Here is a 26,501-nt window from a genome sequence, read left to right as displayed (position 1 = left end):
CCAAGTCTTCAGACTGTGGGGTGATAAGGCTCCGCAGCAAAGGCAGCCGGGCCCTCCTGATACTTGGGGGTTAGGAAAGGGCAAAACAAATCAGAGTCTTTCAAGAGCACAAAGCAGTGAAGCACAGCACAAGCCATTTACTGTCTGCGTAGGTGATCTTCTCCAGGCATGTCCATTGGAGATGTGCAGACTGAGTGTGGACAGAAAGCAAATGGAAGGCAGGGCAGGGGAGGGGAGGGGAGGGGAAGAAAGTAAGAAATGAAAGGAAAGAAAAAGGGAAATGTGGAGGGGAAGAGAGAAGGAGAAAAGGAAAGGAAGAGAAAAGAGAAGCAAGGCAAAGGAAAGCAAAAGGGGGAAAAGGGAAAAGGCAGAAAAGGAGAAGAAGCCAAGTTGCATGCCGCCGGCGCCACCCGAGGGGAATCCGGCAGCGGGCCCCCCAGCTGCCCCTCCCCCTCCTCCAGGCCCCGGGCCGCCCTCAGCAACGTGACGCCGCAGGCGGTTGGTAGGGCCGGGGCAGGAAGTGGTTCCTGGCGGCGGAGAGCACTTCCGGGGCAGCGCGGCATGGCGGCGCCGGGCCGGTGAGCGGGGCCGGGAGGAGCGGGCTGTGTGCTGGGAACGGGGTCGGGGCTCGGTGCGGGGGCATGGAGGGGCGCTCGGGGGAGGAGCTGGCGGTGCTGCCGGCACGCAGAGGCGATGCGTGCGGCGCCGCCGAGTGCTGCGGGGTCGGGGGGCAGCTTCCTCTCAGGGAAGGCCGTGCGTGTGCGGAGCTTTGTTGGTGTTTCGGGTGTGCGAAGGAGGAGGCCCCGTAGGGCCGAGTTGTAGCCAGCAAAGCCCGGGCGGGCAGTGGAGCAAGGCGCGTGGGTGCTGTGTTGGCCGGAGGGTGCGGAGCTGGAAGAAGGTTTGTGAAGATGTGCTTCCTGTGGACGTCCCTTGTCAGGACGAGCCAGGGCTGCAGTTGTGTGTGACTGTGCTTGTTGCTCGGGAGAACTGCTGCCTTAGTAGGCTGGGGGGGAGGGAGAGGGAGATTTTAAGACTGCCATCAGTCAGGAGCACGGCACGTTTCTGCCTGCTTTGCTCATGCTGTTGTGTGGGTCCCCGCGAAGCATCGGTGAGCCAGGGTGGCCCCGTGTGTGTGGCAGCATTGTGCGCGGATGTGGAAAGGAGTCAGAGTGATTGTAATGAAAATGCAGCTGGCCGTATTGATGGTAGGGAATGGTTGAATCCCCAGCCGTGAGGCGCAAGAAGAGGCGGTGGATGCTAACGTGGAAAGCGGAGCTTGTGTGTGCCAGGAGGCAGGCGTGGCGAGGTGTGCTTTGGAGCCTGCTGTTGTTGGCGCTGGGCTGGGGAGGCCCCTGAACATGGCGCCGTGTGCTGCGTGTCCCAGCCCCAACAGATTCCCGTGTGGAAGAAGGGAGAGGATGAAGGAGGCCGAGGGCCCTTTTCTCGGGGCCGGCTCCTCTGTGGCCTCTTGCTTGCCGGAGAGAAGGGCTGCCCGCTGGGCACAGGGAGTGCCTTCTAGCTGCCGTCCCGTGCCCTGTCCTCCAGCCCCCTCCTCATGCTATGTGGAACGCCATTGCCAGCAGTGCGGCTGCCATTTTAGAACCTTCGCCGCATCACAGCCGTCACCTTGGTCACCGCTGTCCGGGCCAACGCACTCGCTCTGAGAGCTCTGGCAGCCATGCCAGGAGCGAAGAGAGCGAGGGGCGAAGTTTGCCCTATTTTAAATGGGAAGAGGGAGCTTGGCTTCCCAGAAGCGAAGAGGAGGAGGGGGGCCGCCTTTAAGATCAAGCGGAGGAGGGGGCAGAGAGTGCGTTTGCATCGCGCCTGGGCCAGCGCTGTGACCACCTCCGTGGAGCCCATGGAGGTGGATCCACCTCCGGATGAGCCCATGGAGGTGGATCCACCTCCCGATGAGCCCATGGAGGTGGATCCGCCTGCGGCACAGCTGGCCTGGCACCACACCACCGTGCCAGGCCCCGCATCGGCGCCGTCACAGCTCCACCGCCGCTGGTCCAGGCGCTCGGCTCCCTACCCGCTGCGCGGCCCCCGCCCCCAGCATTAGCTGGGTGGCATTAGTTTCCATCAGCTCCTCCTCCGAGCCTCCTGTGGAGCCAAGTTCTCCTCTTCCCATTTAAATGCTGCAGGTGTTATAGTTTAGTTGTTGTTTTTGTTGTTGATTTTAGTGTTTAGTGTTAGTGTTAGGAGTAGATTATTGTTCATATTTTAGAGTTAGGCGTAGGTTACTTGTAGTCTTTTAGTGTTAGGCATAGGTTCCTGTTCTTATGTTAGAGTTAGGTGTAGGTTACTTGTAGTCTGTTAGTGTTAGGCATAGGTTCCTGTTCTTATGTTAGAGTTAGGTGTAGGTTACTTGTAGTCTTTTAGTGTTAGGCATAGGTTCCTGTTCATACTTGACAGTTAGGGGTAGCTTGCTCCTGTCAAGTGGAAGTGAGCATCGCTCACTCGGTAAGCACACGCCTGATTGATCGTCCGAAGACATGAGTGCGAGTGCCGTGAGCACGGAGGCCCGATGGCATCTTGGATGGCTTGAATTTCCAGCTTGTGACTTTTGTGTTGCAGACCGTCGAGGAGCAGAGTGTGAGTGGCTGCGCCATTGCGTTGGGCCTCAGGAGAACAGTGTGTGACTGTGTCTCGAGCATCCTGCGTGGCCGTTGCCAGGTAGGCGTGCCTTCCTTTGCAGTAAGCAGTGCTTAGGCGTGAGCCCAGCTCATCCCCCTGTGCTCAGCAGATGGGCTTTCTGCGTGCTTTATTTCTGTGCTTGGTGCCGTCCGGCACAGCAGCAGCAAGGCCGTGAACACGTACGTACCCAGGTAGATGCAAATGTGCAACTGATGGGATTAATGCTATTGTTGTTAGTGTTCATGAGACAGTGGTCGTGCATGTGCGATCAACCTCAGGGAGAAGTTGATTGTTGCCTGTTCAGCTCTGGCTGAAATGCAAGTTTGGCGTCCCTCCTTGTGGTTGGGTCGGAAGACCAAGGATATCTTGAGAGCACGTCTGTGAGTCAGGCTGGGAGTTTTTGCTAGCAGGAAGTCACAGCGTCGGAGCGCACGATAGGAATGATGGCTCTCGTTTCCCCCTTGTAGAAAGCAGCCTCCTGGAGAGCAGCAGAGCAGCAGGCTGTCTGCGCTATGGCCGCTGAAGTGCATTTCTCGGCCCCTGAGATCCCTGAGCCCACGCTGATGGAGAACGTGCTGCGCTGCGGCCTCTTCTTTGGAGCCGTTTTCCAGCTTCTGTGCGTGTTGGCCATAATGCTGCCAGTTTCCAAGTGCCCAGAGACAGTAAGTAGCGCTCTGTTTGATAGAGGTTGATAGAAATGCTGAGGAAATGGGCTGGGAGGGAAGCAGCTGGAGCCGTTGCCTACGGTAGCGCGCCGCGGCATTGCTGAGAATGTGGCAGTTTGTTCTGCCCTTCCTTGGGCGTGCGTGCTGTTCCTGGTGGCACGCAGGGAGCCTGGAGGTGCAAGCTCATCTTATCGTCCTGCTGCTGCTGCTTCTGTGGGCTGTGAGTGGCAGGCAGGGCGTCCCCCTGTGCAGGGACTGCCTTGCAGGAAAGGCCTGTAGACTGTAGGTTACGTGGGTTTTTTGGGAACAAGAGAGAGGTGGAGTTTCTGTTGTGCCCTGATGTCAGGAAGGCAATTTGCAGCACTGGCACCCAAAGCTGCCCAGTCAGGTGACTTGAGCTGCCAAAGCGAGCTGTCGGGCAATTGTCAGAAAGTTCCCTGACTGTTTGTGAATTGATTCCTGCAGGACTCGGACGGCTTGGAGTCTAAGACTTGGGAGACGGCGAAGAAACCAAAGGCAAGTGCTGCACAGCTAAGCAAGAAAGCCAAGAAGGAAAGCAAAAAGAAACGGTGAGGGCTTGAGCGATAAGCCTCAAAGGCCAAAGGAAGCAGCGGGAATGCTTGCTGAGAGGTGCTCCAAAGGCAGCGCACTGTACGTCTGGTTTTGTGGCGTGGCCGTGCTTTCCCTTGCACGGACATTGGAGAGGAACTGAGGAAGCTGGAGGGGCTTCTGATGCGTGACAAACAAATCGGACTTTGCCTGTGCGGGATTTCATGTCTGGCAAGAGCTGGGGACGCTGCGTTCCTTCAGGGTCCTTCAGCTCGATAGCTGTTTCAGAATGTTGATGATGAGGTGAACATAGCGCATGTCGCTGGTCATGAGCGGTATCCAGGCTATTTTATTTTCTGTTGACGTATCTACAAAACGCAACCCAAATCCCTTAGTTTCAAATAAAAGGGAAACAAACCTTTGACACCTGGTGCTGCCTCTTTCAGTAGCTGGTCCAAACATGCCTGGCTTGGGCTGGCAGCGGCAGGGCGCTGAACCGGCCGGCTTCACGTCCCTCCCTGGAGATGGAGCTGCTTTTCCCGCGTTTGCATGTTGGTCTTCCCAAGCGGTGGCCTTTCAGCCAAAGCGTAACTGCCAGCGAAGCCTGTGAGCATCACCTTGCTCTGTGAGGACTGCGAGAAAGAAAAGGAGGGGAGGCAGCGCACGAGGAAGAAAGGTGTCCCTGCACTCAGCCCCTTGAGCTCGTCACTCAAGCTTCCCTGGTGGCTTTTTCAGCCTTCTGTAGCACTGACTGTTCCTGCTTGGCCTGGGAAGGCCAGCTGCACCTGCGGGCAGCCGAGGGCTGCACGTCAGGCTCCCGTTGAGCCGCGAGGAGTTCAAGTGCGGGTGGGCTGGTGTGAAGAGCAGCGCTGGGAGTGGGGCAGGAGGAGAGGGCAGCGGGAGGGCTGCAGGTGAGCGCGCCTGGGGCCCAGAGCTCAGGCGTGAGCCGGGAGGGCAGCGAGCCGTGCTGCGCTGCTTCAGCTGCAATGGCTTTGAGGGAGAGGAGAGGAGAGGAGAGGAGAGGAGAGGAGAGGAGAGGAGAGGAGAGGAGAGGAGAGGAGAGGAGAGGAGAGGAGAGGAGAGGAGAGGAGAGGAGAGGAGAGGAGAGGAGAGGAGAGGAGAGGAGAGGAGAGGAGAGGAGAGGAGAGGAGAGGAGAGGAGAGGAGAGGAGAGGAGAGGAGAGGAGAGGAGAGGAGAGGAGAGGAGAGGCTGCACATGAAGAGTGTCTGCCTGCCATTTTGGATTGGCGCGTCGGTGTCTTCCTCCTTCCATGAAGGAGCCTGCACAGTGCACTGGGTGCAGCGTGCTACATGGCACTGCCTTCTGCTGCCTGCCTGCCTGCCCGCCTGCCTGCTGCACTGCTGGAGAGGAAAGAGCGGGTTGTGGGGCTGCGTGCAGGCAAGGAGCTGGCTGCAAAGGAGGGAAACGGAGTATTTAGGAGCGGTTAGTGCGTGTTAGGTTTGGGTGTGGATGCAGCGGGGGCTGAGTCACCTCCATCAGCTCCTGGGGGCTGGGGCCGAGCCCGGTGCGTGGGGCTGCGGGGCTGGGGCAGTGGTGTGGGTGCAGCACATGGGGCCGTGAGAGGGCGTGCAGCAGGGAGGGCGTTGGGCCCGAGCCGCGCTCGTGTTTGTCGCAGCACAGGGGCTGCAGGGGATGCCAGGAGTGCAGAGCAGAGCGGGGAGAGGCGGGCTGTATGAAGGCCAGGGCATGAAGTCTTCCCTTGGCAGCTCCGGAGCTGCTGGGCTTTTCCCCCAAGTCTTCAGACTGTGGGGTGATAAGGCTCCGCAGCAAAGGCAGCCGGGCCCTCCTGATACTTGGGGGTTAGGAAAGGGCAAAACAAATCAGAGTCTTTCAAGAGCACAAAGCAGTGAAGCACAGCACAAGCCATTTACTGTCTGCGTAGGTGATCTTCTCCAGGCATGTCCATTGGAGATGTGCAGACTGAGTGTGGACAGAAAGCAAATGGAAGGCAGGGCAGGGGAGGGGAGGGGAGGGGAAGAAAGTAAGAAATGAAAGGAAAGAAAAAGGGAAATGTGGAGGGGAAGAGAGAAGGAGAAAAGGAAAGGAAGAGAAAAGAGAAGCAAGGCAAAGGAAAGCAAAAGGGGGAAAAGGGAAAAGGCAGAAAAGGAGAAGAAGCCAAGTTGCATGCCGCCGGCGCCACCCGAGGGGAATCCGGCAGCGGGCCCCCCAGCTGCCCCTCCCCCTCCTCCAGGCCCCGGGCCGCCCTCAGCAACGTGACGCCGCAGGCGGTTGGTAGGGCCGGGGCAGGAAGTGGTTCCTGGCGGCGGAGAGCACTTCCGGGGCAGCGCGGCATGGCGGCGCCGGGCCGGTGAGCGGGGCCGGGAGGAGCGGGCTGTGTGCTGGGAACGGGGTCGGGGCTCGGTGCGGGGGCATGGAGGGGCGCTCGGGGGAGGAGCTGGCGGTGCTGCCGGCACGCAGAGGCGATGCGTGCGGCGCCGCCGAGTGCTGCGGGGTCGGGGGGCAGCTTCCTCTCAGGGAAGGCCGTGCGTGTGCGGAGCTTTGTTGGTGTTTCGGGTGTGCGAAGGAGGAGGCCCCGTAGGGCCGAGTTGTAGCCAGCAAAGCCCGGGCGGGCAGTGGAGCAAGGCGCGTGGGTGCTGTGTTGGCCGGAGGGTGCGGAGCTGGAAGAAGGTTTGTGAAGATGTGCTTCCTGTGGACGTCCCTTGTCAGGACGAGCCAGGGCTGCAGTTGTGTGTGACTGTGCTTGTTGCTCGGGAGAACTGCTGCCTTAGTAGGCTGGGGGGGAGGGAGAGGGAGATTTTAAGACTGCCATCAGTCAGGAGCACGGCACGTTTCTGCCTGCTTTGCTCATGCTGTTGTGTGGGTCCCCGCGAAGCATCGGTGAGCCAGGGTGGCCCCGTGTGTGTGGCAGCATTGTGCGCGGATGTGGAAAGGAGTCAGAGTGATTGTAATGAAAATGCAGCTGGCCGTATTGATGGTAGGGAATGGTTGAATCCCCAGCCGTGAGGCGCAAGAAGAGGCGGTGGATGCTAACGTGGAAAGCGGAGCTTGTGTGTGCCAGGAGGCAGGCGTGGCGAGGTGTGCTTTGGAGCCTGCTGTTGTTGGCGCTGGGCTGGGGAGGCCCCTGAACATGGCGCCGTGTGCTGCGTGTCCCAGCCCCAACAGATTCCCGTGTGGAAGAAGGGAGAGGATGAAGGAGGCCGAGGGCCCTTTTCTCGGGGCCGGCTCCTCTGTGGCCTCTTGCTTGCCGGAGAGAAGGGCTGCCCGCTGGGCACAGGGAGTGCCTTCTAGCTGCCGTCCCGTGCCCTGTCCTCCAGCCCCCTCCTCATGCTATGTGGAACGCCATTGCCAGCAGTGCGGCTGCCATTTTAGAACCTTCGCCGCATCACAGCCGTCACCTTGGTCACCGCTGTCCGGGCCAACGCACTCGCTCTGAGAGCTCTGGCAGCCATGCCAGGAGCGAAGAGAGCGAGGGGCGAAGTTTGCCCTATTTTAAATGGGAAGAGGGAGCTTGGCTTCCCAGAAGCGAAGAGGAGGAGGGGGGCCGCCTTTAAGATCAAGCGGAGGAGGGGGCAGAGAGTGCGTTTGCATCGCGCCTGGGCCAGCGCTGTGACCACCTCCGTGGAGCCCATGGAGGTGGATCCACCTCCGGATGAGCCCATGGAGGTGGATCCACCTCCCGATGAGCCCATGGAGGTGGATCCGCCTGCGGCACAGCTGGCCTGGCACCACACCACCGTGCCAGGCCCCGCATCGGCGCCGTCACAGCTCCACCGCCGCTGGTCCAGGCGCTCGGCTCCCTACCCGCTGCGCGGCCCCCGCCCCCAGCATTAGCTGGGTGGCATTAGTTTCCATCAGCTCCTCCTCCGAGCCTCCTGTGGAGCCAAGTTCTCCTCTTCCCATTTAAATGCTGCAGGTGTTATAGTTTAGTTGTTGTTTTTGTTGTTGATTTTAGTGTTTAGTGTTAGTGTTAGGAGTAGATTATTGTTCATATTTTAGAGTTAGGCGTAGGTTACTTGTAGTCTTTTAGTGTTAGGCATAGGTTCCTGTTCTTATGTTAGAGTTAGGTGTAGGTTACTTGTAGTCTGTTAGTGTTAGGCATAGGTTCCTGTTCTTATGTTAGAGTTAGGTGTAGGTTACTTGTAGTCTTTTAGTGTTAGGCATAGGTTCCTGTTCATACTTGACAGTTAGGGGTAGCTTGCTCCTGTCAAGTGGAAGTGAGCATCGCTCACTCGGTAAGCACACGCCTGATTGATCGTCCGAAGACATGAGTGCGAGTGCCGTGAGCACGGAGGCCCGATGGCATCTTGGATGGCTTGAATTTCCAGCTTGTGACTTTTGTGTTGCAGACCGTCGAGGAGCAGAGTGTGAGTGGCTGCGCCATTGCGTTGGGCCTCAGGAGAACAGTGTGTGACTGTGTCTCGAGCATCCTGCGTGGCCGTTGCCAGGTAGGCGTGCCTTCCTTTGCAGTAAGCAGTGCTTAGGCGTGAGCCCAGCTCATCCCCCTGTGCTCAGCAGATGGGCTTTCTGCGTGCTTTATTTCTGTGCTTGGTGCCGTCCGGCACAGCAGCAGCAAGGCCGTGAACACGTACGTACCCAGGTAGATGCAAATGTGCAACTGATGGGATTAATGCTATTGTTGTTAGTGTTCATGAGACAGTGGTCGTGCATGTGCGATCAACCTCAGGGAGAAGTTGATTGTTGCCTGTTCAGCTCTGGCTGAAATGCAAGTTTGGCGTCCCTCCTTGTGGTTGGGTCGGAAGACCAAGGATATCTTGAGAGCACGTCTGTGAGTCAGGCTGGGAGTTTTTGCTAGCAGGAAGTCACAGCGTCGGAGCGCACGATAGGAATGATGGCTCTCGTTTCCCCCTTGTAGAAAGCAGCCTCCTGGAGAGCAGCAGAGCAGCAGGCTGTCTGCGCTATGGCCGCTGAAGTGCATTTCTCGGCCCCTGAGATCCCTGAGCCCACGCTGATGGAGAACGTGCTGCGCTGCGGCCTCTTCTTTGGAGCCGTTTTCCAGCTTCTGTGCGTGTTGGCCATAATGCTGCCAGTTTCCAAGTGCCCAGAGACAGTAAGTAGCGCTCTGTTTGATAGAGGTTGATAGAAATGCTGAGGAAATGGGCTGGGAGGGAAGCAGCTGGAGCCGTTGCCTACGGTAGCGCGCCGCGGCATTGCTGAGAATGTGGCAGTTTGTTCTGCCCTTCCTTGGGCGTGCGTGCTGTTCCTGGTGGCACGCAGGGAGCCTGGAGGTGCAAGCTCATCTTATCGTCCTGCTGCTGCTGCTTCTGTGGGCTGTGAGTGGCAGGCAGGGCGTCCCCCTGTGCAGGGACTGCCTTGCAGGAAAGGCCTGTAGACTGTAGGTTACGTGGGTTTTTTGGGAACAAGAGAGAGGTGGAGTTTCTGTTGTGCCCTGATGTCAGGAAGGCAATTTGCAGCACTGGCACCCAAAGCTGCCCAGTCAGGTGACTTGAGCTGCCAAAGCGAGCTGTCGGGCAATTGTCAGAAAGTTCCCTGACTGTTTGTGAATTGATTCCTGCAGGACTCGGACGGCTTGGAGTCTAAGACTTGGGAGACGGCGAAGAAACCAAAGGCAAGTGCTGCACAGCTAAGCAAGAAAGCCAAGAAGGAAAGCAAAAAGAAACGGTGAGGGCTTGAGCGATAAGCCTCAAAGGCCAAAGGAAGCAGCGGGAATGCTTGCTGAGAGGTGCTCCAAAGGCAGCGCACTGTACGTCTGGTTTTGTGGCGTGGCCGTGCTTTCCCTTGCACGGACATTGGAGAGGAACTGAGGAAGCTGGAGGGGCTTCTGATGCGTGACAAACAAATCGGACTTTGCCTGTGCGGGATTTCATGTCTGGCAAGAGCTGGGGACGCTGCGTTCCTTCAGGGTCCTTCAGCTCGATAGCTGTTTCAGAATGTTGATGATGAGGTGAACATAGCGCATGTCGCTGGTCATGAGCGGTATCCAGGCTATTTTATTTTCTGTTGACGTATCTACAAAACGCAACCCAAATCCCTTAGTTTCAAATAAAAGGGAAACAAACCTTTGACACCTGGTGCTGCCTCTTTCAGTAGCTGGTCCAAACATGCCTGGCTTGGGCTGGCAGCGGCAGGGCGCTGAACCGGCCGGCTTCACGTCCCTCCCTGGAGATGGAGCTGCTTTTCCCGCGTTTGCATGTTGGTCTTCCCAAGCGGTGGCCTTTCAGCCAAAGCGTAACTGCCAGCGAAGCCTGTGAGCATCACCTTGCTCTGTGAGGACTGCGAGAAAGAAAAGGAGGGGAGGCAGCGCACGAGGAAGAAAGGTGTCCCTGCACTCAGCCCCTTGAGCTCGTCACTCAAGCTTCCCTGGTGGCTTTTTCAGCCTTCTGTAGCACTGACTGTTCCTGCTTGGCCTGGGAAGGCCAGCTGCACCTGCGGGCAGCCGAGGGCTGCACGTCAGGCTCCCGTTGAGCCGCGAGGAGTTCAAGTGCGGGTGGGCTGGTGTGAAGAGCAGCGCTGGGAGTGGGGCAGGAGGAGAGGGCAGCGGGAGGGCTGCAGGTGAGCGCGCCTGGGGCCCAGAGCTCAGGCGTGAGCCGGGAGGGCAGCGAGCCGTGCTGCGCTGCTTCAGCTGCAATGGCTTTGAGGGAGAGGAGAGGAGAGGAGAGGAGAGGAGAGGAGAGGAGAGGAGAGGAGAGGAGAGGAGAGGAGAGGAGAGGAGAGGAGAGGAGAGGAGAGGAGAGGAGAGGAGAGGAGAGGAGAGGAGAGGAGAGGAGAGGAGAGGAGAGGAGAGGAGAGGAGAGGAGAGGAGAGGAGAGGAGAGGAGAGGAGAGGAGAGGAGAGGAGAGGAGAGGAGAGGAGAGGAGAGGAGAGGAGAGGAGAGGAGAGGAGAGGAGAGGAGAGGAGAGGAGAGGAGAGGCTGCACATGAAGAGTGTCTGCCTGCCATTTTGGATTGGCGCGTCGGTGTCTTCCTCCTTCCATGAAGGAGCCTGCACAGTGCACTGGGTGCAGCGTGCTACATGGCACTGCCTTCTGCTGCCTGCCTGCCTGCCCGCCTGCCTGCTGCACTGCTGGAGAGGAAAGAGCGGGTTGTGGGGCTGCGTGCAGGCAAGGAGCTGGCTGCAAAGGAGGGAAACGGAGTATTTAGGAGCGGTTAGTGCGTGTTAGGTTTGGGTGTGGATGCAGCGGGGGCTGAGTCACCTCCATCAGCTCCTGGGGGCTGGGGCCGAGCCCGGTGCGTGGGGCTGCGGGGCTGGGGCAGTGGTGTGGGTGCAGCACATGGGGCCGTGAGAGGGCGTGCAGCAGGGAGGGCGTTGGGCCCGAGCCGCGCTCGTGTTTGTCGCAGCACAGGGGCTGCAGGGGATGCCAGGAGTGCAGAGCAGAGCGGGGAGAGGCGGGCTGTATGAAGGCCAGGGCATGAAGTCTTCCCTTGGCAGCTCCGGAGCTGCTGGGCTTTTCCCCCAAGTCTTCAGACTGTGGGGTGATAAGGCTCCGCAGCAAAGGCAGCCGGGCCCTCCTGATACTTGGGGGTTAGGAAAGGGCAAAACAAATCAGAGTCTTTCAAGAGCACAAAGCAGTGAAGCACAGCACAAGCCATTTACTGTCTGCGTAGGTGATCTTCTCCAGGCATGTCCATTGGAGATGTGCAGACTGAGTGTGGACAGAAAGCAAATGGAAGGCAGGGCAGGGGAGGGGAGGGGAGGGGAAGAAAGTAAGAAATGAAAGGAAAGAAAAAGGGAAATGTGGAGGGGAAGAGAGAAGGAGAAAAGGAAAGGAAGAGAAAAGAGAAGCAAGGCAAAGGAAAGCAAAAGGGGGAAAAGGGAAAAGGCAGAAAAGGAGAAGAAGCCAAGTTGCATGCCGCCGGCGCCACCCGAGGGGAATCCGGCAGCGGGCCCCCCAGCTGCCCCTCCCCCTCCTCCAGGCCCCGGGCCGCCCTCAGCAACGTGACGCCGCAGGCGGTTGGTAGGGCCGGGGCAGGAAGTGGTTCCTGGCGGCGGAGAGCACTTCCGGGGCAGCGCGGCATGGCGGCGCCGGGCCGGTGAGCGGGGCCGGGAGGAGCGGGCTGTGTGCTGGGAACGGGGTCGGGGCTCGGTGCGGGGGCATGGAGGGGCGCTCGGGGGAGGAGCTGGCGGTGCTGCCGGCACGCAGAGGCGATGCGTGCGGCGCCGCCGAGTGCTGCGGGGTCGGGGGGCAGCTTCCTCTCAGGGAAGGCCGTGCGTGTGCGGAGCTTTGTTGGTGTTTCGGGTGTGCGAAGGAGGAGGCCCCGTAGGGCCGAGTTGTAGCCAGCAAAGCCCGGGCGGGCAGTGGAGCAAGGCGCGTGGGTGCTGTGTTGGCCGGAGGGTGCGGAGCTGGAAGAAGGTTTGTGAAGATGTGCTTCCTGTGGACGTCCCTTGTCAGGACGAGCCAGGGCTGCAGTTGTGTGTGACTGTGCTTGTTGCTCGGGAGAACTGCTGCCTTAGTAGGCTGGGGGGGAGGGAGAGGGAGATTTTAAGACTGCCATCAGTCAGGAGCACGGCACGTTTCTGCCTGCTTTGCTCATGCTGTTGTGTGGGTCCCCGCGAAGCATCGGTGAGCCAGGGTGGCCCCGTGTGTGTGGCAGCATTGTGCGCGGATGTGGAAAGGAGTCAGAGTGATTGTAATGAAAATGCAGCTGGCCGTATTGATGGTAGGGAATGGTTGAATCCCCAGCCGTGAGGCGCAAGAAGAGGCGGTGGATGCTAACGTGGAAAGCGGAGCTTGTGTGTGCCAGGAGGCAGGCGTGGCGAGGTGTGCTTTGGAGCCTGCTGTTGTTGGCGCTGGGCTGGGGAGGCCCCTGAACATGGCGCCGTGTGCTGCGTGTCCCAGCCCCAACAGATTCCCGTGTGGAAGAAGGGAGAGGATGAAGGAGGCCGAGGGCCCTTTTCTCGGGGCCGGCTCCTCTGTGGCCTCTTGCTTGCCGGAGAGAAGGGCTGCCCGCTGGGCACAGGGAGTGCCTTCTAGCTGCCGTCCCGTGCCCTGTCCTCCAGCCCCCTCCTCATGCTATGTGGAACGCCATTGCCAGCAGTGCGGCTGCCATTTTAGAACCTTCGCCGCATCACAGCCGTCACCTTGGTCACCGCTGTCCGGGCCAACGCACTCGCTCTGAGAGCTCTGGCAGCCATGCCAGGAGCGAAGAGAGCGAGGGGCGAAGTTTGCCCTCTTTTAAATGGGAAGAGGGAGCTTGGCTTCCCAGAAGCGAAGAGGAGGAGGGGGGCCGCCTTTAAGATCAAGCGGAGGAGGGGGCAGAGAGTGCGTTTGCATCGCGCCTGGGCCAGCGCTGTGACCACCTCCGTGGAGCCCATGGAGGTGGATCCACCTCCGGATGAGCCCATGGAGGTGGATCCACCTCCCGATGAGCCCATGGAGGTGGATCCGCCTGCGGCACAGCTGGCCTGGCACCACACCACCGTGCCAGGCCCCGCATCGGCGCCGTCACAGCTCCACCGCCGCTGGTCCAGGCGCTCGGCTCCCTACCCGCTGCGCGGCCCCCGCCCCCAGCATTAGCTGGGTGGCATTAGTTTCCATCAGCTCCTCCTCCGAGCCTCCTGTGGAGCCAAGTTCTCCTCTTCCCATTTAAATGCTGCAGGTGTTATAGTTTAGTTGTTGTTTTTGTTGTTGATTTTAGTGTTTAGTGTTAGTGTTAGGAGTAGATTATTGTTCGTATTTTAGAGTTAGGCGTAGGTCACTTGTAGTCTTTTAGTGTTAGGCATAGGTTCCTGTTCTTATGTTAGAGTTAGGTGTAGGTTACTTGTAGTCTTTTAGTGTTAGGCATAGGTTCCTGTTCATACTTGACAGTTAGGGGTAGCTTGCTCCTGTCAAGTGGAAGTGAGCATCGCTCACTCGGTAAGCACACGCCTGATTGATCGTCCGAAGACATGAGTGCGAGTGCCGTGAGCACGGAGGCCCGATGGCATCTTGGATGGCTTGAATTTCCAGCTTGTGACTTTTGTGTTGCAGACCGTCGAGGAGCAGAGTGTGAGTGGCTGCGCCATTGCGTTGGGCCTCAGGAGAACAGTGTGTGACTGTGTCTCGAGCATCCTGCGTGGCCGTTGCCAGGTAGGCGTGCCTTCCTTTGCAGTAAGCAGTGCTTAGGCGTGAGCCCAGCTCATCCCCCTGTGCTCAGCAGATGGGCTTTCTGCGTGCTTTATTTCTGTGCTTGGTGCCGTCCGGCACAGCAGCAGCAAGGCCGTGAACACGTACGTACCCAGGTAGATGCAAATGTGCAACTGATGGGATTAATGCTATTGTTGTTAGTGTTCATGAGACAGTGGTCGTGCATGTGCGATCAACCTCAGGGAGAAGTTGATTGTTGCCTGTTCAGCTCTGGCTGAAATGCAAGTTTGGCGTCCCTCCTTGTGGTTGGGTCGGAAGACCAAGGATATCTTGAGAGCACGTCTGTGAGTCAGGCTGGGAGTTTTTGCTAGCAGGAAGTCACAGCGTCGGAGCGCACGATAGGAATGATGGCTCTCGTTTCCCCCTTGTAGAAAGCAGCCTCCTGGAGAGCAGCAGAGCAGCAGGCTGTCTGCGCTATGGCCGCTGAAGTGCATTTCTCGGCCCCTGAGATCCCTGAGCCCACGCTGATGGAGAACGTGCTGCGCTGCGGCCTCTTCTTTGGAGCCGTTTTCCAGCTTCTGTGCGTGTTGGCCATAATGCTGCCAGTTTCCAAGTGCCCAGAGACAGTAAGTAGCGCTCTGTTTGATAGAGGTTGATAGAAATGCTGAGGAAATGGGCTGGGAGGGAAGCAGCTGGAGCCGTTGCCTACGGTAGCGCGCCGCGGCATTGCTGAGAATGTGGCAGTTTGTTCTGCCCTTCCTTGGGCGTGCGTGCTGTTCCTGGTGGCACGCAGGGAGCCTGGAGGTGCAAGCTCATCTTATCGTCCTGCTGCTGCTGCTTCTGTGGGCTGTGAGTGGCAGGCAGGGCGTCCCCCTGTGCAGGGACTGCCTTGCAGGAAAGGCCTGTAGACTGTAGGTTACGTGGGTTTTTTGGGAACAAGAGAGAGGTGGAGTTTCTGTTGTGCCCTGATGTCAGGAAGGCAATTTGCAGCACTGGCACCCAAAGCTGCCCAGTCAGGTGACTTGAGCTGCCAAAGCGAGCTGTCGGGCAATTGTCAGAAAGTTCCCTGACTGTTTGTGAATTGATTCCTGCAGGACTCGGACGGCTTGGAGTCTAAGACTTGGGAGACGGCGAAGAAACCAAAGGCAAGTGCTGCACAGCTAAGCAAGAAAGCCAAGAAGGAAAGCAAAAAGAAACGGTGAGGGCTTGAGCGATAAGCCTCAAAGGCCAAAGGAAGCAGCGGGAATGCTTGCTGAGAGGTGCTCCAAAGGCAGCGCACTGTACGTCTGGTTTTGTGGCGTGGCCGTGCTTTCCCTTGCACGGACATTGGAGAGGAACTGAGGAAGCTGGAGGGGCTTCTGATGCGTGACAAACAAATCGGACTTTGCCTGTGCGGGATTTCATGTCTGGCAAGAGCTGGGGACGCTGCGTTCCTTCAGGGTCCTTCAGCTCGATAGCTGTTTCAGAATGTTGATGATGAGGTGAACATAGCGCATGTCGCTGGTCATGAGCGGTATCCAGGCTATTTTATTTTCTGTTGACGTATCTACAAAACGCAACCCAAATCCCTTAGTTTCAAATAAAAGGGAAACAAACCTTTGACACCTGGTGCTGCCTCTTTCAGTAGCTGGTCCAAACATGCCTGGCTTGGGCTGGCAGCGGCAGGGCGCTGAACCGGCCGGCTTCACGTCCCTCCCTGGAGATGGAGCTGCTTTTCCCGCGTTTGCATGTTGGTCTTCCCAAGCGGTGGCCTTTCAGCCAAAGCGTAACTGCCAGCGAAGCCTGTGAGCATCACCTTGCTCTGTGAGGACTGCGAGAAAGAAAAGGAGGGGAGGCAGCGCACGAGGAAGAAAGGTGTCCCTGCACTCAGCCCCTTGAGCTCGTCACTCAAGCTTCCCTGGTGGCTTTTTCAGCCTTCTGTAGCACTGACTGTTCCTGCTTGGCCTGGGAAGGCCAGCTGCACCTGCGGGCAGCCGAGGGCTGCACGTCAGGCTCCCGTTGAGCCGCGAGGAGTTCAAGTGCGGGTGGGCTGGTGTGAAGAGCAGCGCTGGGAGTGGGGCAGGAGGAGAGGGCAAGGGTTGGAAGGGACCTCCATATCTCATCGAGTCCAACCCCCTGCCAAAGCAGGTTCCCTACACCAGATCTCACAGGTCGGTGTCCAGGCAGGTCTTGAACATCTCCAGAGAAGGAGACTCCCCCACCTCCCTGGGCAGCCTGTTCCAGTGCTCCGTCACCTCACTGTACAGAAGTTCCTTCGCACATTGGTGCAGAACTTCCTATGCTGCAGTTTCTGTCCGTTTCCCCTCGTCCTGTCTCCACTCAACACTGAAAACAGTCTGGCCTCGCCATTCTGCCCCCCACACCTTAGATATTTTTAGACCTGGATCAGGTCCCCTCTCAGTCTTCTTTTCTCAAGACTGAGCAGACCCAGACTTCTTTCGGTTTGTGTATTTATTTTTTGTGTAATTTTTTGAATATTTTTTTCTGTATCTTATGTATTCTTATATTTTCCACTTAAATGCTATTTTCCACATCAATTGCTACTCAGTTTGTACATATGCAGTGTAGCCCAGATATAGTGTACATAAGGAACCAAGCTCTCAGTGAATCTTAACAAAACAAAGAGCATGCAATGACTTTGTCTGTCTTCCTTCCTGAAACACATTTCTGGAGCTGCCAGGGTCAGTTGTTCTCACAAACCCACAATCCAGCAGGAAGCACACGGCTGTTAATCCAACTGTGTGGTGACTTCAGCCTGCAATAGCTGACTGGCCGTCTCTTGGCTCCTGGCTGGGGTCTGTGCTGGCAGGCTCACATCTGTCAGTGCCTCTGACAGGCCAGCAGCAGCTGGTTTGCACGTTGGTTCTGAGATCCCCTCTTCCTCAGTCTCTATGAGACTTTGCATAGGAAAAGTTCCTGGATATGGGTTCTCATCTCAGAGGTTTAAACATTTCCCTGAAAATTTCTTTCCATTTGCCTCACAGAGGTAGGTGGGCACTGCCTTCAGGATGCCCTAGGGTAGCTGACGTATGCATGAGAGTACAGGAAAGGTTTCCCAGGACTCTCAGGAGACATTCTGGAGCATGAATTTGCAGGTAGGTCCTCCTGCAGAGCTTGGTGTCCTTCTCCTTCCTGAGTAAGGTGCCACTTCCATCTCAGGAATGGAACAGCCAACAGAGGTGAGACAGAAACTCTTCAAGAAAAGGCTCAGTGTTGCACTCGGACAGAATTCAGTGGTGTGGTGGTGTGTTGAGCTGAAACTCAACCCCATTGCCCCTTAGCCTTGCAGCTCCTGTGGCTTGGTGACAGTGCTGCTGTGTGGCTGCAAACACAAGCAAGGACATGCAGTGGGCACTTCTGTCACACAGATTGTTTCCACCACAGCAAGTCTGTCGCTAATGGAGATCTCATGGCGGTGCCTGAAGGCTCAGGGCCTCTTTGAAAGTTGCTGCCAAGAACATTCCCAAGGAATGGACTGCACAGATTCCCACACTTACTCTCCTACTCATGTTAAAACCAAGCTTTGTTGATAACATTCAAAGATTGTATTTAAGGCTTGCCCAAACTGCAGCCCACATCAAAACACTAATCCATAATGCTTGTCCATACCCTAACAGTGTCCTGAAAACCTTAGCAGAACACCAAGCCCTCTCACTGAACCTTTGCTTAATCACTGCCCCAAAAGGTGAGTTCTAACCCTTAATTCCTATCCTGAACTCCCAACACCCATAGAGCCTGCTCCTGTGCTCTGCCCTCCTCACCTTCAACCCCTTCCCTAACCCTAAACTTTGAGTACTTGGCTGTCCTGAGCAGAGCAGGAATCGTGGAGTCTTTGAGCAAATGCGTGCAATGCAGTGATGAATGTGAGGTGATGTATGTACAGGAAGTGATGTGACTGATCAGCCTGAGGCCATCAGGAGGAGGTGGGTAGGAATGCTGCCATGAGCTCAGCTCTACCTCAGGATCTCTACCTCAGGATGTTAGGCCCTGGAACGGGCTGCCCAGGGAGGTTGTGGATGCCCCGTCCTTGGACGTGTTCAAGGCCAGGTTGGACGGGGTCCTGGGCAACCTGATCTGAATGTGTATGTTTGGTGGCCCTGCTAGGCAGGGGGGTTGGAACTACATGATCCTTGAGGTCCCTTCCAACCCGGGTGATTCTGTGATTCTGTGATCTCCTGGGCCTGCAGGTGGCTCGAGGCTGTGAAGGTGGCTGTGAGATCACTTCTGTGTGTGGAGTTGACAGGCCAGCCCCAGAAAAGCATTTCATGCCTGAAGCAGCTGTTGGTCAGCCCTTGGCTCCTGGCTGGGATCTGTGCATACAGGATCACATCTGCAGTGTCCCTGAGAGGCTGACAGAAAGTGCCAGGTTGACGTGTTGCCTGTGGGATCCTCTGTGCCTGAGCACCTGGTAGGGCCATAGAGCAAGAAGGAGGTTTGTGTGAGGGATTGTGATGGCTCTTCTGTGTGAGTTCACAACTCAATAGCAGGAGGGACATGACTTGGTTGTGTCTACCTGGAAACTGGCAGGTGCCTTGGAAGATGATGGTGAGGTTCTGTCACAGAGTTATCTAGGTCAGTCTATGCCCGTGACAGGGGGCAGTAGGCCCCTGGCCCCCCTCCAAGCCCCACAAAATGGGAAGGGTGAAGGAAGAGAGATAGGAAGATGGGAGCTGGGCTCAAGGAAGGAAAAAAGCAAAAACAGCAGCAATGATCTATGGAGGAAAACTTATTTTACTATGATATTGGAATGCAAGATAACACAGTATCATATAATCTAATTGAAACTGAGACTAATAAACCAGGTAAGATAGGAGAGAGAGAGAGTTCCTGAGTGAGTCAAACCTGAAAAGCTTGGAAGGGCTGGGAAAGCACCTCCAGCACCCACTGCCAGGCAGCAAGAGAGCGCCCCATCCAAAGGGCCAGGTGCCATGACCTCAGTAATGTACAGGGACAGGTACCTGGAACTGCAGCATGAACACTTTAACTCCCAGTGCACTGCTTGATGTTATGGTGTGGAATGCTGAAAACCAAAAACACAGAACCATGACATTGGAGTTACCTCTCTTTATTCCAAGTTTAATCGCACTTTACTCCAGGCCTACTCACACTTTACTCAAGTATCTCTGACTCACGCTTTGCTCAAGAGTTACTCAAACTTTTCCTTAAATTTACCCACACTTGACTCTGGGTTTACTCACACTTTTCTCTGGGTTTTACTGACACCCTACTCTGGCTGTGTACACCCTCTGTTCCAGGCCTACCCACACTTTACTCTGGGTTTTTCTCACACTTTATTCTGAGTTCACTCACATTTAATCCTGATTTATTCAGAGTATTCTCCGGGTTTTATACACAATTTTCCCCAGGTTTGCACACTCTTTACTATGGGTTTACTTTTCCTCTACTCTGGGTGGACTCACACCTTACACTGGCTTTTACTCACACTTTACTCCATGTTTACTAACACTTTAGTCTGGGTTTTCTCACACTTGACTTGGGCTTACCTCACTCTTTACTCCAAGTTTACTTGCACTTTACTCCGAGTTTACTCACACTTCTTTTTTGAGTGCGTTGTACTCACACTTTACTCAAGATTTACTCAAACTTTTCCTCAACATTACTCATGCTTGACTCTGGTTTTACTCACACTTTTCTCCAGGTTTTACTGACACCCTACTCCAGGTGTGTACGCTCTCTCTTCTGGGCCTACGCACACTTGACTCCAGATGTTTCTCACACTTTGCTCTGAGTTTATTCACACTTTACTCTAGGTTTACTCACAGTTTTCTCTGGGTTTTACTCACACTTTCTAGCAGGTTTGCACACTCTTTACTCTGGATTTACTCTTCCTCTACTGTTCTTTCTGCATTTGATATTAAAAAGAGCAATTGGTTTGAAGAAGTAGAACACAATGCATTCGTATTCTGTAACATCCTTAGAAATAGTTGATACAAGAAGTAAAATACTGTATATGTGAGCAGCGTGTTTTAGAAGCATTGTTACTGAATTATGTTTTATATGTTAATTCTTTCTTGTGAAACTGTAGTAGTTGTTAAATGTTCCAAACAATGTGTGTATAGTATTAGGGATTAGAAAACATCTTGTAGAGTTGTTCTGTTAGGATAAGAAACTCCCTACAAAAGAAAAACAGATTTAACAAACATCAAAGAAGCCAGGGCCTCTACACAAGGCTGAACTGTCTGATTCCGTGAGAAGTTTGGGATGTGATGAGCAGGCACCAAGATCCTCCCCTCTGTTCTTCTCCCAAGCTTGTCTTTGTGGAAGGGAAGACAAGAAGGTATCTGCAAAAGAAGTCTCAAGTGTGGAATAAGTCCATTAATTAATTACAGATCTATGCTTAGGCTGCAAAGATTCATGTTTGTCCAGTGTCTGCATGTTTAGTGAAGCGTCGAGAAGATTGTGAACCTAAAGCACTCAGCTAATGAGGATCTAGGGGAGAAAGAGATCAGCATCGGGGAATACGGAATAAAAGATGTAATTCTGTTTTTCTGGGGTGCTCTCTTGCTTGCAGGAGGCCCTCCACTGCAATTGTGAATAAAATCGGCTTCATCAGAGATACCGTCCTAGAAAATTATTTGGATATTTCCAACAGAGAGGCCGCACCATACAGTGAACTACCAGAGAATGAAAAGAAATATGCCCTGCTCACAGATGGATCGTGTCGTCTTGTGGGGAAGCATCGCAGATGGAAATCTGCTGTGTGGAGCCACAAGTTGCAAGGCCACTGAAAGGAAAGGCGAATCAAGGCAATCTGCAGAGGTAAAGGCTGTCCAGCTGGCCTTAGATGTTGCTGAACGGGAGAGGTGGCCAGTGCTCTATCTTTACACTGACTCATGGATGGTAGTGAATGCCTTATGGGGGTGGTTACAGCAGTGGGAGCAAAATAACTGGCAAAGAAGGGGTAATCCTATTTGGGCTGCTGAACTGTGCAAAGACATTGCTGCCCAAATAAAGGATATGGTTGTAAAGGCGCATCATGTGGATGCTCATGTGCCCAAGAGTCGGGCTACTGAAGAACAGCAAAATAACCATCAGGTAGACCGAGCTGCCAGAATTGAGGTGGCTCAAATAGACCTGGACTGGCAGAACAAGGGTGAATTATTTCAGGCTTGATGGGCCCGTGAGACCTCAGGCCATCAAGGATGCGATGCAACATACAAATGGGCTGGAGACCAAGGGGTGGAATTAACTATGGACACTATTGCACAGGTGATTCATAACTGTGACACATGTGCCACAAGTAAACAAGCCAAGAGGATGAAACCTCTCTGGGAGGAAGGGCGATGGCCAAAGTACAAATATGGGGAGGCATGTGTCACGGTTCTGGCTGACGGCCAGAGAGGTGATAGAATGAGTCCAGATAGAGCGTGTGTCCAGATGGCTTGCTAAAAAACATGGCCTGAACCATGGTGATTGATTTAGGAGAGCTGGAGATACCTGGAGGATGAGGGACATCAAATACGCAGCAGGGCAGAGCAGCGGTGGACGCTGGGCCTTGGTCACTCTCACAGAGCACAGTCGCCCTTCCTTGGCTCCTCACCCATCCACCATAAAGTCTTTGTATACCCTTTGTGCTACAGTTCAGTTGTGCAAGTCATTTCACCGTGTCCCTGTGGTCCAAACAAGAGCTCAGGCCTACAACTCCACCAACATTTCTAGCTCAGCATGTGTTGGTGTTCTCATTAGTGTGAAAACACATAAGGCAACAACCTATCCAGAATGCATAATTGGATTTAGTGCATCTATGTTATTTTTGTTCAGAAGGTGGCACAACGTCATTAGACTCATTGTGAGGCTTGGAGTTGTCCAAGCAGCACAGACACTCCTAGGGCATGGATTTCCTGAAGGCCTTGTGTGGCATTTGCAGCTGCATGTGATTGTTCTGGGCAGCCCAGGGAACTGGCATGGCACTCAGCTGCTTCTGATGCCACTCACTTGTAGGCCCAAAGAAAACTGAGTTGTCATCAGTTGAAGAATAAAGATGTGTGTCAGCTCTGTAGTTAGCTCTTGAGCTCCAGAATATGCAGCAGGTGGAGGGCAGAGAAAGATGTGCCTCTTCTTTCATGAGCTCATCCATTTAGTTATCTGCATAACTCTGCTTGCTCCATGCAGACAGGTAAAAGAGGCACACCTGAGTGCCATAAATACAAGGGTCTGTTGTCATTTAGAATGGCCAAGAATAGCTCTGTGCCCTCTCTGGCCCTCAGCTGATGCTCAGGAAGGAGGTGTCTCTCTCAGGGATATCCCACACGCTTCACAAGCAATAGCACACATCCAGCAGCACCCCAGGTCATCAGTCAGGGTCTGTGTGTGAGCAACTGACTCCCCGCTGAAGGACCAAGGACTCAGAGCAGGAGCTCACATGCAGGCAACTCCTCGTGCACTCCTGAACTGAACCAGACGAATCCCTGAAACTCCTGTGGGTCCATGGGGAGCAGAATCCCATTTCAGCCATAGGATTTCCATCCAGGGCTGAGATGCTTGCACTGCCTCATCTGGATCACTGCCCTGCCCAGGGGAAGCCCACCCCTCCCTGTCCTTGCCTGTGTGCCCTTCTGTTACAGCAAACACTCTCTGGTAGGACTAACCGTATGTCTGGAGTTATTCCATGTCCACTGGACATTTGGTGCTAAATTCAGCAGATTTAGACGTACCATCATGACACTGCTGCCTTTCAGGAGCTGTTGACTGTGGAGACCCAGGATTTTCTCAAGAGTGATCAGTGGGAAAAAAAAAAGAAAAATGACGTCCTCTGCTGCTGAGCTGAGCCGGGCTGATGGGACACAGGGAGCTCCTACAAGTGGGCAGGGCTGCAGGGTGACAGCTCTGAGTAAGAGCAGCTCCCGTGTGCTGTGCATCAGTACTAGGGGCACGTTCTGCTGTGACATGGAGATGGAACAGAAGGGAGAGAGGGATTACAGGCTGTGTGGGGTGTGAGCAGGCTGCGACCTCACTGCAGGAGCATTGCTTTCAGCTATGGGCACGGTAAGTCTCTCAATATGGGCAATTCAATAAACCCTGGGAGTTCGCTTAGGTTTCCTTTTCCACTTGAAAAAATGCACTTAGCTAGTGCCCTGCAAACAGGGTGGGTTCTGGACAGCAAATAGGAATTCAGAGAGTTTGGGCTGGTGTCTGTATGCGCAGTCAGGGAAATGAGAGGAAAACAGCCCCCAGGATGAAAATCTGCAGACTACAGGGATACGATCAGGGAATTACTCCCTTCAGTGGATAAAAGACCTTCCTCTGAGCAAGCTCTGACCTAGAAACACATCTGCCCTCATGACCACGGGGTCCGAAGCACGAACCACCTCCTGTGCAGGCAGGGCAGCATCTCCCCAGGCCTGTGTCCATCCCCCTCTGCAGTGCACAGGGGCTGAGAGCGACTGCCTGGGGCTGTGGGCAACGCAATCTGTGAGGCCGGGAAGGAGCTGGATTTCCCTTAATGAGATGCCATCGTTAGGACACATCTCCCTCAGGTGTCCTTCAGAGCTGTGAGCTGACCTTCAGAATGCAAAACTGCAAAGTAGTCAAGCTCAGAGCAAGTAGAAATAGTCAGTCAGTTCTCCTTCCCCTGCACTAAGCAGCAGTGAATCCCTTTGCATCTCAGGTCTTACAGCTGTTCAGACTTCAGCAAGCACTCCTTAGGCATGGTGAGCAGGATGAGAATTTGTAGGAAAAAGTGATCCCTAGAACTTCTAGTTTTGACGCACATATTTTTGGCATTACAGTTCAGATGCTGCTCGGCACTGCTGATTAGAAGTGATTTTATCTGATACATTCTAAAACGAGCTGAAGAAACACTTCCCACATAGAAAGACTTGTCTTTGACTTCTTTCCTCCTTGAACAGGACCTGGTGCACAGAAGTACCAGATGCCCAACAGCAGCTCCATCAGCCAGTTCCTCCTCCTGGCGTTATGAAAATAAGCGATATTTCAGGGGAAAAACAGGGATTTCTATGAAAATAAGCGAAATTTAAGGGAAAAAAAAGGGAATTCGGTGAAAATAAGTGATATTTCAGGGGAGAAATAGGGATTTCAATGAAAATAAGCAATATTTGAGGGTTAAATGCAGGGATTTCTATGAAAATAAGGGATATTTTCGGGTTCAAAACTGGGATTTCCATTAAAATAAGCAATATTTCAGGGGAAAAACAGGGATTTCTATGAAAATAAGCGATATATCAGGGTTCAAAACAGGGATTTCTATGAAAATAAGCGATATTTCAGGGGAAAAACAGGGATTTCTATGAAAATAAGCAATATTTTAGGAGAAAAAGAGGGATTTCTATGAAAATAAGTGATATTTCAGGGGAAAAACAGGGATTTCGATGAAAATAAGCGATATTTTAGGGTTCAAAATAGGGATTTCTATGAAAATAAGCGATATATCAGGGGAAAACAGGGATTTCTATGAAAATAAGCGATATTTAAGGGGAAAAAAGAGGGATTTCTATGAAAATAAGCGATATTTTAGGGTTCAAAATAGGGATTTCTATGAAAATAAGCGATATTTCAGACGAAAAACAGGGATTTCTATGAAAATAAGCGATATATTAGGGTTCAAAACAGGGATTTCTATGAAAATAAGCGATATATCAGGGTTCAAAACAGGGATTTCTATGAAAATAAGCGATATTTTAGGGTTCAAAACAGGGATTTCTATGAAAATAAGCGATATTTCAGGGGAAAAACAGGGATTTCTATGAAAATAAGCGATATTTCAGGGGAAAAACAGGGATTTCTATGAAAATAAGCGATATTTCAGGGGAAAAACAGGGATTTCTATGAAAATAAGCGATATTTCAGGGGAAAAACAGGGATTTCTATGAAAATAAGCGATATTTCAGGGGAAAAACAGGGATTTCTATGAAAATAAGCGATATTTCAGGGGAAAAACAGGGATTTCTATGAAAATAAGCAATATTTCAGGGGAAAAACAGGGATTTCTATGAAAATAAGCGATATTTCAGGGGAAAAACAGGGATTTCTATGAAAATAAGCGATATTTCAGGGGAAAAACAGGGATTTCTATGAAAATAAGCGATATTTCAGGGGAAAAACAGGGATTTCTATGAAAATAAGCGATTTTTTTTGGCGTTAAAAACAGGGATTTCTATGAAAATAAGGGATATTTCAGGGTTCAAAACAGGGATTTCTATGAAAATAAGCGATATTTCAGGGGAAAAACAGGGATTTCTATGAAAATAAGCGATATTTCAGGGGAAAAACAGGGATTTCTATGAAAATCAGAGATATTTCAGTGGAAAAACAGGGAATTCGGTGAAAATAAGTGATATTTCAGGGGAGAAATAGGGATTTCTATGAAAATAAGCAATATTTGAGGGTTCAAAACAGGGATTTCTATGAAAATAAGCGATATTTCAGGGGAAAAACAGGGATTTCTAGGAAAATAAGCGATATATCAGGGTTCAAAACAGGGATTTCTATGAAAATAAGCGATATTTCAGGGGAAAAACAGGGATTTCTATGAAAATAAGCGAAATTTAAGGAAAAAACAGGGAATTCGGTGAAAATAAGCGAAATTTCAGGGGAGAAATAGGGATTTCTATGAAAATAAGCAATATTTCAGGGTTAAATACAGGGATTTCTATGAAAATAAGGGATATTTTCGGGTTCAAAACTGGGATTTCCATTAAAATAAGCAATATTTAAGGGGAAAAACAGGGATTTCTATGAAAATAAGCGATATTTCAGGGGAAAAACAGGGATTTCTATGAAAATAAGCGATATTTCAGGGGAAAAACAGGGATTTCTATGAAAATAAGCGATATTTCAGGGGAAAAACAGGGATTTCTATGAAAATAAGCGATATTTCAGGGGAAAAAACAGGGATTTCTATGAAAATAAGCGATATTTCAGGGGAAAAACAGGGATTTCTATGAAAATAAGCGATATTTCAGGGGAAAAACAGGGATTTCTATGAAAATAAGCGATATTTCAGGGGAAAAACAGGGATTTCTATGAAAATAAGCGATATTTCAGGGGAAAAACAGGGATTTCTATGAAAATAAGCGATATTTCAGGGGAAAAACAGGGATTTCTATGAAAATAAGTGATATTTCAGGGGAAAAACAGGGATTTCTATGAAAATAAGCGATATTTCAGGGGAAAAACAGGGATTTCTATGAAAATAAGCGATATTTCAGGGGAAAAACAGGGATTTCTATGAAAATAAGCGATATTTCAGGGGAAAAACAGGGATTTCTATGAAAATAAGCTATATTTCAGGGGAAAAACTGGGATTTCTATGAAAATAAGCGATATTTCAGACGAAACACAGGGATTTCGATGAAAATATGCGATATTGTAGGGGAAAAACAGGGATTTCTATGAAAATCAGAGATATTTCAGTGGAAAAAGAGGGAATTCGGTGAAATTAAGTGATATTTCAGGGGAGAAATAGGGATTTCAATGAAAATAAGCAATATTTGAGGGTTAAATGCAGGGATTTCTATGAAAATAAGGGATATTTTCGGGTTCAAAACTGGGATTTCTATGAAAATAAGCGATATATTAGGGTTCAAAACAGGGATTTCTAGGAAAATAAGCGATAGTTCAGGGGAAAAAACAGGGATTTCAATGAA

At 52.8% G+C, this 26,501-nt stretch overlaps 1 protein-coding gene and 1 long non-coding RNA gene across 17 annotated transcripts; both read left to right on the top strand.

Annotated features, from left to right (window-relative positions):
• Window positions 1-448: 448 nt before the first annotated feature.
• On the top strand, window positions 449-15,475 carry LOC128078386 (protein MANBAL-like). Of its 16 annotated transcripts, XM_052678544.1 has the most exons (8): window positions 449-578; window positions 2,578-2,676; window positions 3,105-3,299; window positions 8,180-8,278; window positions 8,707-8,901; window positions 13,780-13,878; window positions 14,307-14,501; window positions 14,970-15,475. In XM_052678544.1, exons 3-8 carry the CDS (start codon window positions 3,150-3,152, stop codon window positions 15,075-15,077), a joined length of 846 nt encoding a protein of 281 aa, XP_052534504.1. In that variant the 5' UTR covers window positions 449-578; window positions 2,578-2,676; window positions 3,105-3,149; the 3' UTR covers window positions 15,078-15,475. The 16 variants fall into 16 exon arrangements, with proteins under 16 accessions (XP_052534504.1, XP_052534507.1, XP_052534511.1 ...); XM_052678545.1 differs by lacking the exon at window positions 2,578-2,676 and having other exon boundaries at window positions 511-578; XM_052678547.1 differs by lacking the exons at window positions 3,105-3,299; window positions 8,180-8,278.
• LOC128078394 (uncharacterized) lies at window positions 6,424-8,173 on the top strand. Its single transcript, XR_008205631.1, has 3 exons — window positions 6,424-6,500; window positions 6,812-7,897; window positions 7,966-8,173. It is a non-coding gene; the product is annotated as an uncharacterized LOC128078394 (long non-coding RNA).
• Window positions 15,476-26,501: the final 11,026 nt, after the last annotated feature.

The sequence above is a fragment of the Tympanuchus pallidicinctus genome, unplaced genomic scaffold (genome assembly GCF_026119805.1).
Source record: "Tympanuchus pallidicinctus isolate F22 unplaced genomic scaffold, pur_lepc_1.0 scaffold17, whole genome shotgun sequence".
Taxonomy (NCBI): domain Eukaryota; kingdom Metazoa; phylum Chordata; class Aves; order Galliformes; family Phasianidae; genus Tympanuchus; species Tympanuchus pallidicinctus.
Note: the sequence above shows the minus strand (reverse complement) of the source record. Positions and strands in the feature narration are given on the sequence as shown.

Bases quoted from the DNA above. Each gene is read 5' to 3' on its own strand.
- LOC128078386 (XM_052678544.1), top strand. From the start codon at position 3,150: ATGGCCGCTGAAGTGCATTTCTCGGCCCCTGAGATCCCTGAGCCCACG. The intron at 3,300-8,179 runs GTAAGTAGCGCT...TTTGTGTTGCAG, and splicing joins TTTCCAAGTGCCCAGAGACA to ACCGTCGAGGAGCAGAGTGT. The intron at 8,902-13,779 runs GTAAGTAGCGCT...TTTGTGTTGCAG, and splicing joins TTTCCAAGTGCCCAGAGACA to ACCGTCGAGGAGCAGAGTGT.